The sequence below is a fragment of the Nanorana parkeri genome, unplaced genomic scaffold (genome assembly GCF_000935625.1).
Source record: "Nanorana parkeri isolate BGI_ZX_2015 unplaced genomic scaffold, ASM93562v1 scaffold16, whole genome shotgun sequence".
NCBI classification, from domain to species: Eukaryota; Metazoa; Chordata; class Amphibia; order Anura; family Dicroglossidae; genus Nanorana; species Nanorana parkeri.
In genome coordinates, this window is record NW_017306284.1 from 3,269,661 (window position 1) to 3,288,514 (window position 18,854).

At 40.8% G+C, this 18,854-nt stretch overlaps 1 protein-coding gene across 1 annotated transcript in view; it reads left to right on the forward strand.

The window, feature by feature from the left end:
• Positions 1-18,854, forward strand: part of RIMS2 (regulating synaptic membrane exocytosis 2) — a 532,133-nt gene that overhangs the window by 87,974 nt on the left and 425,305 nt on the right. Inside the window, exons 3-4 of the mRNA XM_018559015.1 lie at positions 5,370-5,580; positions 14,761-14,772. Of these exons, the coding sequence (XP_018414517.1) occupies positions 5,370-5,580; positions 14,761-14,772 (223 nt within the window). The remainder of the gene's footprint in view (positions 1-5,369; positions 5,581-14,760; positions 14,773-18,854) is intronic.

The window sequence follows — 18,854 nt, forward strand, 5'->3', positions numbered from 1 at the left end:
GTAAACATTGCCATGTGATCGCTGTGATAGCCAATCACAGTGATCAGAGGACCAATCGGCTCTGTGGTTAAAGCCGCCGTTCTCCGTTGTCTAATGACAGCAGGAACAGTGGCTGCAGGGCAATTGTTGATTGTCCAAGAACAGTACGGGAGGTGTAAAATGTGTGCAACCACCTTGTTCTATTTACATAATCCCATCCTTGGTGTCAGGGGGTCTGCGGATGTGTTAATTACTCGATTCACATGACTGGAGGTATGAAATGTTATCTAATTAACTTGGTAGATATGTTAAAACAGCATTATGGAAGACAGATAGTGTTGAAGGCCTTCAACTAGCTTTTACACACAAAAAAGGATCACAGTAAACTGCTGCTAAATGTTTATATATTAATACAGAAAGAGTGGTGGTAGGCTGACAATCCATTTCATCATTTTGTGACCAAAGCTTCTCAAAATTGCTAGAAAAGTGTAATTGTGTATACAAGATTATTTTACCAAGATTTGGAAACAAAAGCTGGTTTAATCCAATCACACAGACAGAGAGACAGACCTGTTGTTGACATGCTGCTCATCTAAAGCATACCTAAACTCAGAAACAAATAAAAGTAATATATGACAGTTACACTGAATTGATGACAAGATCAACACATATTTTTTGTACCTGCAGAAAATGTAATCTGTAATCTACCTGAAAAAATAATATGAATGCAGTCACCGCATCTAAGGACGGATAAACTGCTAAATTTTACATTTTCTTTATTTGCATGTTCTTGGGTTTAGATATACTTAATAATGTATCAAAGTATAATGCAACAATCACATTACTGTCTCTTTAAATGGCCACAAGGCATCATTCCTGCCATTGTCATGTGATTCAAGTTGCTTTGGAAGATCTCCTCTTTTATTCCACTAAAGGAAGCAAATTTGAATGCATAGTACCTGTCAATTATACATCAAAGGCCACCTAGGAAGCCACATATTAATTGTGACCTTTTCCCTGGGGAGGAAAGTGATAGATTATTTAGCAAGCAGACTTTTGACTATGAATCGGTGAGGTATAGAAAAAAATCAGGGAACTGTACAGTTCTAAAGAAGTAAAATAACATGGTATCTGAATGATAAAGAGAGCCTGTAGTAAGCATATAACTGCGAAGAGCTTTACTAGGAAATGGTGGGCACGTAATATTTAACCAGTTGTGGACGTACTACAGACATCTAAAAAAAACTGCATCATAGTACACCCAATGTCTGTAATATGCCCTGTCCTTTTGCCCCTCTGCCCCCTCCCTTCCCCCTTTGCACTTGTCTGCAATTTCCCACCATCAAAATGACAGCCAGGAGAGGCCGTGCAAATACAAAAAAAAAAAAAGGAAGAGTTCAACGTACGTCGTTCAGATGCCAGGTCCAAAGATACACGTGTTATTCATCTGTAGATGAAAACAATAAACTTCAACCTGCTTTTGATGTCAATTAAAACAACCTGACAACAGAAAAAATAAATAAAAAAATATGGCCCTAAGGTCACCCTAATCAGCCCTAAATAACTTATTTCTCTTTTCCCCCTTAAAACAGAACAAATTTGATTAACCCTTGCAGTCGGGCTACCCCCGCACTGCAAGGGTTAACTGCTTGTTTTTGTCTAGGTTAAAAAAATATATATACTCGTCCGATGCTCGGGTCACAGCGCTCCCTCCTGCCTGTCTCCTCATCCACTGTAGCGTTGGTATGTCGCTCAACATCCTCACATCCTATACAATGTGTATAGAACGTGATGACTCAGGGACCTTAGGCCGCAGCAGCGGAGGGGGAGGGAAAGAGATGGAATGGATTGTTCTAAGAGCAGCCTGGCTCAAAGCATCAGGCTTTGGCCCACTGCAAGGGTTAAAAGTTGTGCTTTAACTATTTTTTCTCATTTTTAATTTTCTAACCATTAATATAAATATTTTTAACTTTTATACATTTTGTTTGTTGTTTTTTTTCCATTAAAAAAACTCAACAATAAAAAAGCCTTTATTTCATTTGTAAATAGCTTTGCAAAACTTTGTAACAGAATCATAATTTTAGTGTCATTCTTAATTGGACAAATGATAGAATAAAATGTATACTCTGCAGCTACAGTAACAATATACCTTTTTATAGTAGCAGTGATCCAAGTAGAAAAAAAGTTTTTTTGTTTTGTAAGTGTTTTTTGTCTATGGAGTGCATTAACAACAAAATCATTTTTGAAAGACAATATTACCAAAAGAAAGTCTTGTTTTTCCTGAGAAAATTATAATAAAATTATTTTAGACCGTATAGTGGGGTGGGGGGGCATCCCCATATAGGGGAACCAAAATAATCAAAATTCCCAAAATCAAAATCAATAAAGCTATCTAGAATAAATACAGTATTCCCAAGGGGTATTAAACCCCAAAACATGTATTATATTAGAGAATGTAGGAACCCCCATAGGGATATACTCCTTGGGAATCAATACACAAGGATCATTGTCTATGCTATATTCTATGATATAGAAAATTATCCTTGTGTATTGATACCCAATGAGTATATCCCTATGGGGGTTTCTTCATTCTCTAATATAATAAAATTATTTACTTTGTTATCTTAAGGAATGACAAAATTATTATCACATCGCAGTATAAAAGTATAAAAATTGCTCTTTTCCATGGGGGGTGTACAGGTGTAAGAGTTGGCATAGTTAAAGAGAAATTCCACCTTTTTGAAAACAAATAATAGATGCACACTTCTTCATAAAATAAAATAAAGGGCTATTATATTTTTTGCATTGGAGCCAGTAAAGCATTGCAACCACTTCAGGATCATAGCCCCCTATCCCTTTGCGTCTAATAAGGCCAATTGTTTTTTTTTCCTGCCATTTCACTTTCAAGCCAAGACTACTTTCACCCCAGATAACTTTACATATTATGCATCTTTTCTTAATCTGGTTGTAGATTTGAATACATTTTTGTTTTAATTGTGAAGATGAAAGCATTAGGAATAATACGTTCCCAGTCATTTTTCCTGGCACTGCTATTACGTAATCAGCACAATACAAATCAGTCCAAGGATACCACTTAAGTGCAATTGTTACAAGTTTTTAACAAGAGCAATTAGTATAAATGATAACCATCAATATCTGATCAAATCAGGTGTTTACAGACAGAAATGTCTACGGGTTTGATATGGTAAAAGTGCTACATTATTGCAGGATGTTCAAATGTCATTCAGAACCTCCACTATGATTTTTAGAACCCGGGGGATTCATGCTTTTTTAAAATTTATTAAAAGCATGTATTAAATTTATTTTTTTCTGAGGGAGAGTCCTGAATCAAGTTGTGGGGGTGGTGGCGGTTTGGGGGTTGTAGGGGCTTGGGGTGATAAGCTCTTGTGACACACAACTGTCACTGACAGAAGACACCCCTAAGCTGCAGGAATCAAGAGTGAGAACATTCCTCCTTGCTGAGAACTGCTACCAGCACTATGGCATTAAAGAGGCACTTGGGCAAAGTGGTTACGTTTAAAAAGTCTTCACTTTTTTCATCTCTAAGTGACCCCTTAGAGATTTCGAAACTGGATATAAAGCAAAATTTTTATTGGATGTCCTATTACAAGTTCAGTCTTATTGCTTTAAAGAGCAACTAATTTGATGTTAAAGACTAAATTTACCTTTTGGACCATGTTTCATGTTACACCCATATTTGGGGTGTATCATGAAACATGGGTCACATCGGCATCCCTGATGTGATCAATTATTATCATTATCATTATTTGACGAGTGCTAACATTTTGCCCACTGGTAATCAAATTTAGTGTTATAATCATTAAATAAAATCAATTAACACCTTTACAAACTGCTTGTAATGGGTTCCGAGGCTAACACTTAGAATAGTAGAATTTGCATTATGGGAGTTTTTCTGCTTTAGATGGTTCAGCTATGATAGGGGGATTGACCTCAAACATGAGTTAAGATTAACCCCGCCGTCTGTATAAGTGTTTCTAAGTGCTTCACATCTTTTTATCTGCCTATAGTCTTGTTCCCCCACATGCCATAACTTGTGACTGATTTTTGCTTGGAATTCCCTGAAAATGCCCCCCTTTTCTCTGCTACTTCTTGCCCTCCCGTTGCAGACCAGTGTGCTGGCAGAGCCGAGAAACAGAATGTGTCCTCACAAAGACTTGTTGAGGAAGAAAGGGGGCATGTCTAACAAATTTGGTTATTAAATGCTGATTATTAAGTGAACAGGGTTTAACTCTGAAACCTATTGGTCAGCACAGTAATTAGACACACAACTGTTGTAACAAGAAAGTGGCAGTAAAATTGAGAAAATTAGGGCTGATTGTATGATATCTAATAGAATTCATATCTAGTATTGTGACTTCAATTGGGCTTTAACATTAAAGCCCAACTCACTGCCTTCTGATGTAGTATGGTACTTCTGCCCACCTACAGTTCCAACACCTACTGATTTTTTATTTTGCCACCTGCAGAAACCACAAATCTAGTTTATCTCTAATTGTGAAGTCATCAAAAGTCCTCCCAAGTTCACAGCTCTAAGGAGGGTTTGTTTAGCTGCATCATGTAATTTCTTCTAGTTTTCTGTGACTACATGATCCTAGCAATTGTTTCCTGTATTCGGTCCGAATTGTGGATGGAGTCATTGGAAATTGGTTTGAACCTGAGATCTTCCATACCTGAAGTGCCATGGGACCACCTGCTAATGGTTGTACTGATGTCATTGACTTTATATGGCCACATGGCCATATTAGGTCAATGGCATTGACCAAATATAGTCATGTAGCCATATAAGGTCAATGATGCCACTGCATCCGCCCTTTTCTTACATGCACCTGCGCATGGGGAATTCCAAAGCCGGAGCTGATTGGGCAGCAGCAGTGGGAGCTTCCCCAGCTGGAGCTGATTGGGAAGCAGCAGTGGGAGCTTCCTTCTGTGTTTAGAGGAGCTCCGATTCGGCATGGGTTGGGTTAAAAACTGAGCTCATTTCTAGTCCTGGCCTGGATGTTTTTGGCATGGGGTATAAGCAGTCTCTACCAGTAAAAGTTTGCAGAGAGGGGTGTGTGTGAAGAGGTTAGATGTGAAAAACCTTGCCCAATTGCGGTTTCCTGCCTTCCGGTAAGCCAGCTCCTGTGCTTCCACTCTCTGTGGGCTAAACTTGAATGTTTACATAATTCAGCCATTCTTATTTAGAGAAGTGCCTGAAGATTCTGATGCTAAAGGGTGGCCAAATATGGAAGCAAAGTTTGCCAGACTGCCATAATTTACTTTGATCCATTAATCTGATTTTACCTACTGCACAATGTAATTGTTCAGTGTAATCCATACTGAATGTGTTCCTCTCTGCTCCTCACCAGGAAATTGCACCAGCAGTTTGAAATGTACAAAGAGCAAGTAAAGAAGATGGGCGACGAAGCTCAGCAGCAACAGGAGCAGAAGGGCGATGCTCCCACCTGCGGGATCTGCCACAAAACAAAGTTTGCAGATGGCTGTGGCCATAACTGTTCATATTGCCAAACAAAGTTCTGCGCGCGTTGTGGAGGGAGAGTGTCATTGCGCTCAAGCAAGGTAAGCCACTGTTACATTGGAAGGTTGCCCTATCATGGTAATTTCCATATATGTATCATGTTATTTTTGGCCAGTTCTCTGTCAGTTTCTCTCAGGTCACTGCTTAAAATGTGCACAATTAGATATTCACTCATTGTGTTAGAAAGCTTCACAACCAAAGCCCATGGCACTGATAGATATTGTGTAATATTAATTATAAAACATTAATAAAACATTAAACGGTTTTCTAAACAGTCTGGTTACCACATATTTCAGTTTTTGGTAGAGCACGGTTAAAGCTGAAATCCAGGTTGAATGTACAGTATTTTGCCTAAATGTAAGGGATGTGTGGTTTTACTTGAATCCTAATGTCCTTTATGCATTTCTTCCACATATGCAGTAATCCAGCATGAAACGATTTATGCATTTTGCTTCAGTATGAGAGTTTCCTGTAATAAAGACCGGTCAGTGCTTTTCTCTTCTTGTGCAGGGTGACTGGTCTTGTATCTGCCCCCCCCTGTAATGTTCTACAGGCAGCCTTTAAAGGGCGGACATGATGGGAAGCTCTTACAGCTCTAGGTGACATCATGTGTTGCACAGGTTATGTTTTTGTCCCTGGAATTTCGACTTTACAGGAACACTATTCTAAACAGTTTTGTATTCTGATGACTCTTCGTGGTTAATCCATGTAATGATAGTGATCAGTACATCAATGACCTTTTTGTATCTCACGTCTTTGTTTTTTTTTTTTATATATTTAGATGGAAACCAAATTGTTTAGCAAAAGCAAAATAGATAGGGTATTAAGACAAACTGAACGCCACTGAACTCAACGCCATCTGTATTACCCCATGTGGGCCCCTCTTTCCTTTCAAATGTACATTATTCAGATTGTAACAAGAGGGTTAAGTGGGAACATCTGGGAATCTAGGAGCACCCATTTTCATGGTGAGAAGTGGGTGACTTTTATGTAGGGGGAACAGAGACTTGGACTAGGGTAGAAGATGTCACCACTAGACTTCTTCAGGCATATAAGATACCAGGTGACTCAGTTCAGCAGGCTCTGCCTCTATAGCTTACTGTAGGCTCTCCCTGTGTCCAAATTCTATCACATTATATCAGTGCAGATTGCTAAATTTAAGAGGCATCTCACCACAGCTCTTTAATTATCTTACTTCCTACAGCAGATTCTGTACATAACACCCAACTTTCTGGAATGGGAAAGAGGGACATCTTTTAGCATAGTTCATATAAGCAAAGTGCACCACACCTCCAGGTAGACAGTTCAGAAAAACAATGTGCCATTGATTCCTACAGTCGACCATTCATACCAAATAGGATACTCCAGAGCTGAACACAGACATTAAATAGCCATACATGGCTACATACTGGTCACACAAGTGAAGAAGAGGGGAAGGCGTTGGTTTCACAGCAATCAGACAGTTCCAGCACCATTAAATCTTAAGGAAAAGGGAGTCACAATTGGAAAAAAAAATATCTGCATTATTGCTTAATACCTATAGGTGATCTGAGAGTGCCCCATAGACATTAGGCCAGAAACAGCTAGATTTGGGAGTGTGTCATCTAATGGCTGTAGGCACATTCACTGTATAGTCTATATTTTTTACACTGCACGGTGAAAGTGTATTGTGTACAAATACCAAAACTAAAAACAACACATAAGTAACCAGTTAAGTCATTGTTTCTGGTGATATGTGAATGTTAAAGCTACACTAAAACTCAGGAGTTTAATCTAAAAGATGCATTCCACTACCCTAACTAATAACGAAAATGTATCTTGTTTGTGTTTAACTCAGCTGTAGATCCTCAAATCATCTCTGAATTGGTGCTGACACTGTCCTTCCTTCTGGAGGGTGGCTAAATTTTGTTCCCCATGGTCCCTGTGTGTGTTGTAAAGTAGTCACCGCTCCAAGCTCGCTCCTGTGATGGACTATAATCTCACGTTTAGCTTACTAATTTGTATTGAAGTTGTAGTCTATCACGGGGGTGAGCTTGGAGTGGTGTCTACTTTAATTTACAACACTACCTCACAGTTGGTAGCGTTGGACAGCATTTTAAAATGCGCACCACTGGTATATTAAAGTGGAACATTTAAGGCTAAGGGAGCTGGGAACTGATGTGATTGCGTTGTGTGCTGCTTTTCCCAACATTCAGAAGCACTATCCTGCTTCTGCTTCTTAGGCACCGCATGAATCATCCAGTCTAGTTCCACTGCCAGCCTTCAGTGACTTATTCACTTCCGGCCACCACCTATCCTCATCAGCACCTGCTGTTTGGTTTGTAAGTACACAAGGACTTGCCTTATTTTGAATCTACATGTTTTCTGATACGAGGAGCAACATGTCTTTTCAAAGATACACTGAGGGCAGTTCCTTTTGCAACAGGTGACCACAGCCAATACTTAACTACTGCTTATAGGGCCATTTTGTCAGTATGTCTAGAAGGAACCAAAACTTGTAACATAAAATCCAGGACCACCGTTATTATAAGGTCATTCTCATCGAAATCGTCTATAGCTTCGCCACAGGAGGCTGAGACCTCCTTTGTGCCCATAAGACCCCTTATATCCAATTTGTATTTTATGTCAGTTTGTGCAATTCAGTGAAGCAATATGCTTGCAGATGCTCTAAGAACCCTCTGGCACAATCCATGGCAGAGTCTATTTCTGACCCTACCGGGCCTCCATCTCTAAATGTGCTTGAGGCCCCATTACCATATCTGATTCAGATTTAGAGTTCTTACATTCTGCTTCTGAAGAGACTGTAGTGCATTTATATTATTATTATTACAAATTCTATTTCACAGGCTACATATTTACAAGGAGTTGTTTCTAACCTGATTGATTCAATGCATTTTATCATGCAATTGGAGGATCAGCCTACTGTTCCAGGCATAGGATCTTTAAAAACTCTTATAGCTGCAAAAATGGTTGATGGTACCATTACCTTTTGGGATTTCACTAACAGACAGCTGGATTCTCTACTTAGTTCTCAGTTTGAATTAGCTCTCTGTCCTCTGTTGGTGGTGACTTTAATTTGTGAAATAATGTCACAATGGATCATATCCCTTAAAGGGGACTCCTCCTGCACAAGTTCAAACCATTGAGTCCTGGAACTTTTGAAACAAATGTCTGTAACCCTATGTTTCAGCTGTAATGGCCTTTTGCAAGCATCTATGCATGTGTCTCACATAGTGGTGATGCCTGTTCATCATGTATGCTAGCCTTTAGCCTTTCCAGCTGTTGTCCAAATGTTTTTTTCGCTATTAGACATAGTAGGTCTGTGTTTAGTCTGGGACTTACCCCAGTAAATATTATTTTCTTGATCACTTTAGGTGTTGGGCTAGCAGTTTTCTGCTGTTAAGGTGGTGTACTGTTCCATCTGTTTTTTTAGTGAATGATTGGTTGGTCTTCCATTTACTGGTTGAGACCCAGGTCTCCAACTGGTAGCACTTTCTCTTAGTGGAATTCCTGGAATCTATCCTGGTTTGGAGCATCAGGATGATTCTTGATGCCCGCCCCTGGGTTCTAGCAATTTACAAATTGGTTGGCCCTTTTTCATCTAGACTTATTGCAGACCCTGATTCCTTCAGATACTCTTGCAGTATGACCTTCACATTGTTGGCTTTTGCCCACCCCTCAGTTGTACTACTTTTGGATGTCCCACCTGTTCAAGAATCTCTACAATTCATTTGTCCCTCAATGGATTTTAAAGGAAATATTATTTTGTATAAAGATTATAAAATCTTTTTTCTCTAAAAGAAACACAGACAGCAATATAAAGTTGACAGACTTTGTAACCCTTCCCACTAAAATTAAAAGCAAAGGTTGGGATGGGTTGTGGTTTAAACTTCTACCTCTACCTCTACCCTCATCATCATAGTTGCAAACAGGTATGTAGATTGCCCGGTAAACCCCAAACCTATTCTGAAAGCTTATCTTATTCCTTCCAGCTGCAGGTGTAAGCATATTCACAAAGCTACAGTGACAGTCCCTATACAAATGTGATTATCACATTCATTATTTCCATCACTCTTGTACATGATGCAAATTAAAATAAAGTTGATCCCAAAACTGAAGAGAGGACTGCAATATTACCAAGCAATTGACCATATAACTGTGCCATGGAAGCAAAACCTCCTCCATGTTCTACCCTTCACAAGTCCCTTCCCATGCTGGGTTTTGTAATCAGATCTAATCCTTCTGTATTGTTTTCTTCTATTTCTTAAGATCAGAAGGCAAGAAGAAAATCACATTTAAAGAGTGCTCCTTAACATGAACTTGTCAGCCATGTAACCTTTAAAATAAAAGTCCTACAAGGAGTCACTTTAAAATAAAAGCCACCGCAAGGAGTCTCTTCTTACACATATTAGCCAGAATATTTTCTTCCGCCTGCCCACTTACCAGCAGCTGTGTCTTTAATTTACACTGAACTGCTCTAATTAGACAGGGGGGTAACAACTGGGCAATGCTTAGCTCAAATGCCAGGCCCCTTGTAACAAAGAGGGGTGCCCTAAGGAGGGTTTTTTGCCAAGTGAAGGTATTATCAGCCACCTTGTGGTGTATGTTCTTCACCAGGACTATTACTTTATGTGTTTCAGATGGATGATAGGTTTACCTAATGACAAGAATCTTACCTTGCTGCATTAAAGTAAGGGCCTTCCCGTGAGAGCTGATTATTATTATAATATAGGATTTATACAGGACCAACATTTTACACTTGTATAAGTTCAAAATAAAAGTAGACAGTACAGTTATAATACAATTCAATACAGGAGGTTTAGGAGGGCCATGCTCCTGAGAGCTTACAATCTAAACGGAGGGCAAGTGATACAAAAGCATTCATTTTAAGGATCAAGCTGATGGAGAAAGTAAAAGTACAGGTTTTAGGCAGGATAGGCTTCTCTAAAGAGATGGGTTTTCAAGGATCACCTAAAGACAGACAGGGTTGATGTTTAAGAGATCACCTGTAAAAAAAAAAAAAGCATTACAGAAATGTATGTAAAGTATAATAGGAGCACAATGATGGAATATTGATGTAGCATTTTATTTTTGTACCCTGGAAGATGAAAGCAGTATTTGTTGGCTTGCCAATAATAGGTCCTCCAATAGGTTGTGTTCACTGGAGGTCCTTTAGTAGAATTAAATATTTAGGTAGCAAGTGGACCCCCAGCAATAGAGACTTAGCAGTGGTGACTGCTATTAGTCTGGTGTGCTCTTGCCTATCTGGCTTGCTTTTTGAAATGGTGGCAGTGGTTATAAAACTGTTCCTTAAAATTCACTAAAGACCAGATATTGGAGAGCTGAAAATCTAGACCCTGGATGCAAAATCCCAGACGTGGTACTAGTTAGTTTCATAAAAAAAAATATTATAAATGAACATCAGGTTGTAAATACATGACGATACATTAAATATAATCAAGTGAAGGATGCCTAAATAGGGATTTATTGTACATAATACGCACTTTGGAATTTAATTCAATTAGCAACCATATTAAATATCTCACAAATCACAAGGTTCACCAAACTAACTGTTCTGTATGACGTACACAGCCCTCTCCTTGGCACTGAAATTGCAGCTTGTCTGGCTTCTGCTATGTAAATGTTATCCAGATCAAACTTAATGTGAGCCACTTGTTAGTCAGCATCTCACACATTGAAGTATTATGGCTTTCATCATTCTCACATCTTGTAAATATGCATGTTCCTAATGGAAACTTTCAGTAATTTCCAAATAAGTCACAGATACGTGCTGCTAAAGATGGATTTGCTTAATGTTTTAATGATGAACACCATTTGTTACAGAGATTTTTTTCCACTGAGCCAAAAAGAAGGATTTACAGTTTACATGGAACTACACTACTTGTGTAACTTAAATAAAGGATTTCTGCTACTCCTATTGTGCCCCCGACTATTTACAGTAGACATAAATGGGCAGCACAGTGGCTTAGTGGTTAGCACTTCTGCCTAGCAAATTCCGATCAGGACACTCTAGGCAAGGAGTTTGCATGTTCTCCCTGTACTTTGTGTGGGTTTCCTCTGGTCTCCTCCCACACTCCAAAGACATGCTGAAAGGTTAATTGGCTATGTATGTGTGTGCAATAGGGACCTTAGATTGTAAGCTCTTTGAAGGCAGGGACTGTAACGTTACTGCATGTAAAGTGCCATGTCAATTGTCAGCACTATATAAATACCTGTAATAACTAAATAATAATAGTTTTCATAGTGTGGCTGCACCACAATACCATATTTCACAAGTATGTAGAGCTACATGGGGATTCTGTAACTGCAACTTTTGGTCTGGGTTTTGATAGACTGGAAAACCTCTTTAATTAAGAACCCAGAATAATCTAAAAAAAGCCTACCAATGTAAATTAAGCATCACAGATTGTGTTGGGCAGCATACGCCCGACATACTGTACATTAAAATATATCCAGGCTTAATTACTAAAAACTCATGAGCTTTAACATGTCATGTAAATGCAAAAGATGTTTTCAGTCCTTTTTAAATCTGTAATTTTTAAAAAATAATACCTGGTGATCCTGTTATACGGGTCCTTGTTTAAGCAGTTCATGTTATAGGGTGACAGCTGTTTCCCAATTGTGCTACTGCGTTGTCACCCTGTCACACATGCCCTTGGTTGAAACTAAAGGCAGCCATGTGAACACACATTACTCAGGCATTGTTCACCATTGTCACTGTTAGGGAGCTGGTCCAGAGCAATGATGTGCAGCCGATGATGGAGCAAAAGCATGTAAACAGGAAGTTGCTGGAAGAAGCCGGAAGTGATCAGTAATGCTTAGTTGCAAAGAATTTCAAAAAATAAAGACTACTTTATATAACAAAAAAGCAAATTTCAACCAGTAAGGGGTTAGACCTGCTTTAAAAAGGAACTTTACCCATATCTTCAAAATAACAACAAAGGCACTTTTAGAAATGTTTAGTAATGGCAATCTACAAACACATACTTCTAGATAATTACCAGCTTTTTATTTTTTGCATACATTATTTCTCTTTTCTTCCCCAGTCTTCTGAAATGGCCATTTTAACTAAGGGCAGACACATCCATCTTCCTTTCTTCCTTTACTTCCTCGAACTCTGGCACGTGTGACCAGGACATGTGACCATGCACATCATCTCAGGGGAGTAAAATGCCTTTCCCTGAGATCTCATGAGATTACAGATGAGATTTCACAGCAATGCTCTGCTGATGTAACCTTCCCAGGATGCAACGCTTGGGCACGATGACAATGGGGATACGTCCATCCATTCCCCATCTTTGTTCTTAATATATCACGGTAAATATTAGTCAGCCAACTAAACGTCAAAATCAGTTTCAACCAATAATAAAAATGCACTGGTTCCGTTAGAGTATCATTGTGTTCAATATTGTGCGGCAATCACTGATTGCACCAGCAGGTTAGGATTGGAAATTTTAGCTCTGAGTTAGAAGCTGTGGTAGAAACCAGAAGCTGCGTGAAAAGACACAAACAAACGGAATGTGCAATTTTCTTGGACATCTTCAATCTTCATCATGTGCAGTCTCAGCCCCATAGATTTCCATTGTTATGGGTTCCAAACTCTTCAACATGTTCCACACGCTTAATGTAGAAAAGCCACTGCTCCAGAACCTTGCTCTACTGTTCTGACTTCTCTGACTTTTCAGCAAACCCACAACAAGATTTTATTGTTTATTTAATCCCAATTATTGTCGTTAGATAGAGAGAGGCTTCATTCACACTTATGTTAGGATATTAGTTCCAGCATTGAATTGCTGCAGCAAGAATCAGCTAATTTTTGTGGCATGAATCAGTGGATTCTTTCTGTTGCAATCACAGGTGGTTCCAGACAGCTGTTTCCAGGCAGCTGTTCACTGCTATTCGCATGTGCCCGCACATCCAGTGGTTAGGGACAAAAAACCCGCCTTGGTCAGCTTCGGTCATTTGTCCCTAGCCGCAGGTAACCACTGGATTTGCGCATACATGCAGATAGTGGCTGAGCAGCTCCAGCTGTCCAGAACCACCTGTGGTTCCAGCCACAAGAATTTACTGATTCTTGCTATAGGAATCCACAGTCAGCCCTAAAAAGTCCTTGTGAATGAATTTTTGCCTCATGCCACAGTCATGTCTAGGCGATTTCCAGTTGCACAGTGTTACAACTAGTGATGCACTGATACTGATACAAGTATCGGTATCGATGCTGATGCCAAGTATTTGGCTGAGTACTCGTACTCGCCCAAATGCTCCGATGCCTAGCCCGATACTTCCAGTATCAGGTAGCCGGACAGCGAGTCATTACATGCTGACTGGCTTCCTGATTGGCCAGGAAGCCGCCTCCATGCTCCCTCATCACTTGTGACAAGGGAGCATGGAGTTGGCTTACTGGCCAATCAGGAAGCCAGCGGCATGTAATGACACGCTGCCCGGCTTCCTGATTGGTCGGGAAGCTGGCCAATCAGGAAGCCGTGTGTCGTGTAATGATTTGCTGCCCGGCTTCCTGATATGGGAAGTATCAGGCGAGGCATCGGAGCATTTTGGCGGCACCTGGCTTTCTGATTGGCCAGGAAGCCGGATTCATGCTCCCTCGTCACCTCATGACAAGGGAGCATGGAGCCGGCTTCCCGGCCAATTGGGAAGCCGTGCGCCGCGTCATTACACGGCGCCCGACTTCCTGATTGGCCAGAAAGCCGCCTCAATGCTTTCTTGTCACCTAGTGATGAGAAGCATGGGGACAGCTTCCCTGGTAATTGGGAAGCCAAGTGGCGAGTCTTTACACGCCGCCCGGCTCTCTGACTAATCAGGAAGCCAGGTGGTGAGTCATTACACGCCACCTGACTTCCTTAATGGGACTTCCGATATCGGTAGTCGTTATCGGCGAGTACTGGAAAATAAATATCGGTACTCCGTACTCGATACCGAAAAACCGGTATCACTGCATCCCTAGTTACAACCAAACACAAGCTTCTCTAACATGTATTCCTGTTGTCTTACTAATATAACCCTGTCTAACCTAACTTTGTCTTACCAGTTTAACCCTGGCTTACATTTCTAACCTTGTCTGTTACCAGTTTTACCCAGTCTTCCCAGTATAACATTGTCTAGCTGGAATAACCTTGTCTTCTTCCCTTTCTTGTCTTCTCTCCTTTCTCTCTCTCTCTCCTGACTTTCCGGATATCATACAGGAGGATAAAGTGGTTAGAAAACCTTTTTTACTTTTTAAAACCTCTATTCATTGAGTCATATAAATCACTTCACTTGTTGGTTGTGGATTCTTTTTATTTTGATATTACATTTCATTGTTTGTGCTTGTTTTCTGTTTCTGCATGACATATATGTGTGTATCTGTAGTTTGTTTTTTGTAGCAGATGTATTTATTTCATATAAAAATGTGTTCCCTTACAATTAGTTTTTTTTGTTTCTTAAAGAGGAACCCTGTGCAAAATATTTATTACCCATTGTAGTGGGGCTACCCCCCGCATTGGAAGGGTTAACTGCTCGTTTTGGTCTAGGGAAGAAAATACAAAAGTTATACTCACCCAATCATCCAAGCTGGCTTGCTCCCCATCTTCTGCAGTTGTCTATGGTCCCTGAGTCATCAAATTCTATACACAGTATATAGGACGTGAGGACCATTGTTGCAGAGAAGGAAGAGACAGGCAGAAGGGAGTGCTGTCACATTCGGCTGGCTCGGAGGATCGGGTGAGTATAACTTTGTTTTTTACTTCACTAGACAAAAACGAGCATTTAACCCTTGCAGTGTGGGGGTAGCTTCACTGCGGGGTTAATAAACATTTTGCCTAGAGTTGTTCTTCAAAGCAGACTAAAGGGGTTCATTTATACATAGGAATTCATATACTAGGGGTGCTAGTGTTGTGTTGTGCCTAATGAGCCCCAAAGTGTATGTCAAGCCAAACACTTTTTTTCTAGTTTTGCATACAGTGGGGAAAGATTTGACATCCTTTTGGGTTTTTACTGCTATCTGGGGCTTCGTTAGAGAGATTTACCCCCACTTCCTGTCCTGCGAACAACATTTACCAGACAGAGTAAGTTAAGTAAGAATAAATCTGGAAGAGGGACCCAGACCAAAAAAAAATGTAGCACGGGTCCTAACCTTCCCCTGTTCTACTAAAATAAAAACAATATTATTTGTGTCTGTGCTGCTGCTGGAGATTATCCTCACTTCCCGTCTGGCAAAACTTTGTCAACAGGACAGGACGTCATGGTAAATCTCTTATGAAGCCCCAGATAGCTGTAAAAACCTAACAGGGGATCTAACTCTAAAATATTTTGGCTTGATATACACTTTAAAACTATATTAACAGAGTAATAAAATGGCTTACCATTCCTGGAGGAGATGATGCTCCAGCTTTCCTGCAGAGCTGTTCTTAGCACCAGAAACCTAGAGATTTGGTCACATGGACTCAACTGATGTCAAGAATAACCAATCTTCCAGCTAAGATCATGTGTCCAGATGCCTAGGCTTCTGGTTGTAGCAGTGGAGGGAAACTGGAGTATAATTGTTTTCTAGGAAACGTATTTCACCCATTCTGTGTCCAGTCTAGGGTTGCCACCTTTTCTTCAAGCGAAACCCGAACACTAGCGACACGCGGACATATTTTTTGGGGAGAATGAGTCGTGGCTTAGTCATATGTAACTAGCACCACCCATTAATATGTAAATATCACAGTTGAGACTATTTTCAGTGGGGGGCCAGTAGCCCCTATCTTTATTTTGGTTGCCCCTGTCTGCCTGACATCATGTGTCCGGGTTCCTGGTTCCATGAAACCCGGACACAGCATTCAAAACCCGAACTGTCCGGGTGAATCCTGGACAGGTGGCAACCCTAGTCCAGTCTTTATCCATCCCCGCAAGACTGTTAACATGGCTTTATGTTTGAATTTCAGTGCAGGTTTGCTTTATATATTAATATAATCAAAAGCTATATTTGCTCGTACTGTTACAACTGATTATTAGATAAACTTGCAAGTTAGTGTTTGTGTGTGTTGAGATGGTTGTATCACCGAAGTATGTTTTATAAAGACTCAATAGATTTCTCAGGGTTAACATAATGCCCAGAGATATGTGTTTGACTCATTAGCACTAAGTTTCCACGGTTTGTACAACTCTTATAGCCTAAAGCTGCCCATACACCTATAGATTATCTGCAGACTTTCTATGGTCAGATGGAAAAAGTGCAACAGATTCCTCCATCTACGCTAAACTGTGTGGATGGAGGAATCTACCGCTGGGCCAAGATTCAGTATCTTGCTAGTCGGCCCCACTGGCTGTACGATCTGATTGGATGCAGGCATTGTTCAGGTATTTTGAAAGCCAGCGGGGCTGACTAGCAAAATACTGAAGCTTGGCCCAGTGGGAGATTTCTCCATCCACACAGTGTAGCGTAGATGGAGGAATCTGTTGTTCTCAATCTGACCATAAAAAATCTGCAGATAATCTATAGGTGTATGGCCAGTTTTATAGCCTGGCACTTCTCGCAGATAGGGAGAGAATACAAGTAAATTATTTAAAAAAAAACATTCAATCACTGAGGTAAGGCAGTCCTATTTCAACAATTCCTATGCCCGTTGGTTACTGAGTTTGTTTTCGCTAGCCGTATAAGACAGTGCTAACAAAACTAGCGGTCAAAACTTTGGTTAAAGTTAAATTAGAAAAATGTTTGCATAGACAGTACAGACTTTTTCTATTCAAAGAAATCACAAAGTACACATTCTATGACACCAGGTAGTGGGAAAACAATGGTTGTAGGTAGGGATGCACTGATACCGATACTAGTATAGGTGCCGATACTGAGTATTTGGGCAAGTACTTCTACTCGCCCAAATGCTCCCATGTCTAGCCCGATACCTGAACTTCCGGTATCAGGAAGCCAGGCAGAGAGTCATTACACGCTGCCCAGCTTCCTGATTGTCCGGGAAGCTGGCTCTATGCTCCCTCATCACTTGGTGACGAGGGAGCATGGAGCCGGCTTCCCGGCCAATCAAGAAGCCGGGCAGCATGTAATGACTAGCCGCCTAGCTTCCTGATTGCTCAAGAAGGAAGCCGGACGGCTAGTCATTTCCCGCCCCCCCCCACCCCCGGCTTCCTGATTGGCCAGAAAGCTGACTTCATGCTCCCTCGTCAACAGGTTACAAGGGAGCATAGAGCTGGCTTCCCAGCCAATCAGGAAGGCGGGCGCCATGTAATGACTCGCTGCCTGGCTTCCTAATTGGTCGAGAAGCTGGCCAATCAGGAAGCCCATCGGTGAGCCATTACCCGCCCCCCCCGGCTACCTGATTGGCCAGAAAGCTGGCTCCATGCTCCCTCGTCACCTGGTGACGGCTTCCTGCTAATCGGGAAGCCGGGTGGCGCGTCTTTACACAGTGCCAGGCTTCCCGGCTAATCTTGAAGCCAGGGGAATAGTTATTACACGCCGCCCAGCTTCCTTAATGGGACTTCCGGTATCGGTATTTGGTACCGGCGAGTACCGAAAAAAACATTATCGGTACTCGTACTCAATACCGAAAAACCGGTATCGGGGCATCCCTAGTTGTAGGTGGTAAAAGATAATCACTCGATTGAAGATGACAAAGTAAACATAACACTATATCATTCAACAGAAAAGATCTGAACAATTCTAGCAGATGGATGTTTCTGGTAACACTGGTCTAATACAAAAACAATTGAATGTGGACTTGAAAGTGCACATTCTTCAGATTGCTGTAAGTGCAACACCTCAATATTGGCAGGCAAAATGTAAAACAATGAAATTGCCTGCAGATGCTCAGCTCATTGTCTCCTATGAGCAGCAGTCTACTGTATGATATGATAGTAGTCCTCACCCTATCCAGCCAGAACTATGTCATTTGAAACCCAGTCTTGGGACAGTAAGCACTGCTGCCGCCTTCCACCTGTTTTGACATTGGCATGAACTACCTTGATCCGATAACCCACAAGGTCCGGTGCCCAATGGCTACTAACTTGAAGACCTGGAGAAAGTGGATGGGGAATACATCCAGAAGTTGTAGCCTTTAACACAAGAACTGCAAAGGTTCCTAAAGGAAATTCAGCTGTCATCGTAGTACTTACACAGAGATACCTTTATGTTGTCGATGAGATCTGTGAGCAATGACAATGCTGGTTAGATTATCTTGCCACAGTCAGCCATGAGTCAAAGTTAGCTTTCTGCCTCTGGCAACCCTTTTGTAGAAGGGAACAGCAATTGTATTAAAATAAAACTTTGAGAAGCCATTGTATCTTAAAGAAGAACGACGGGTAA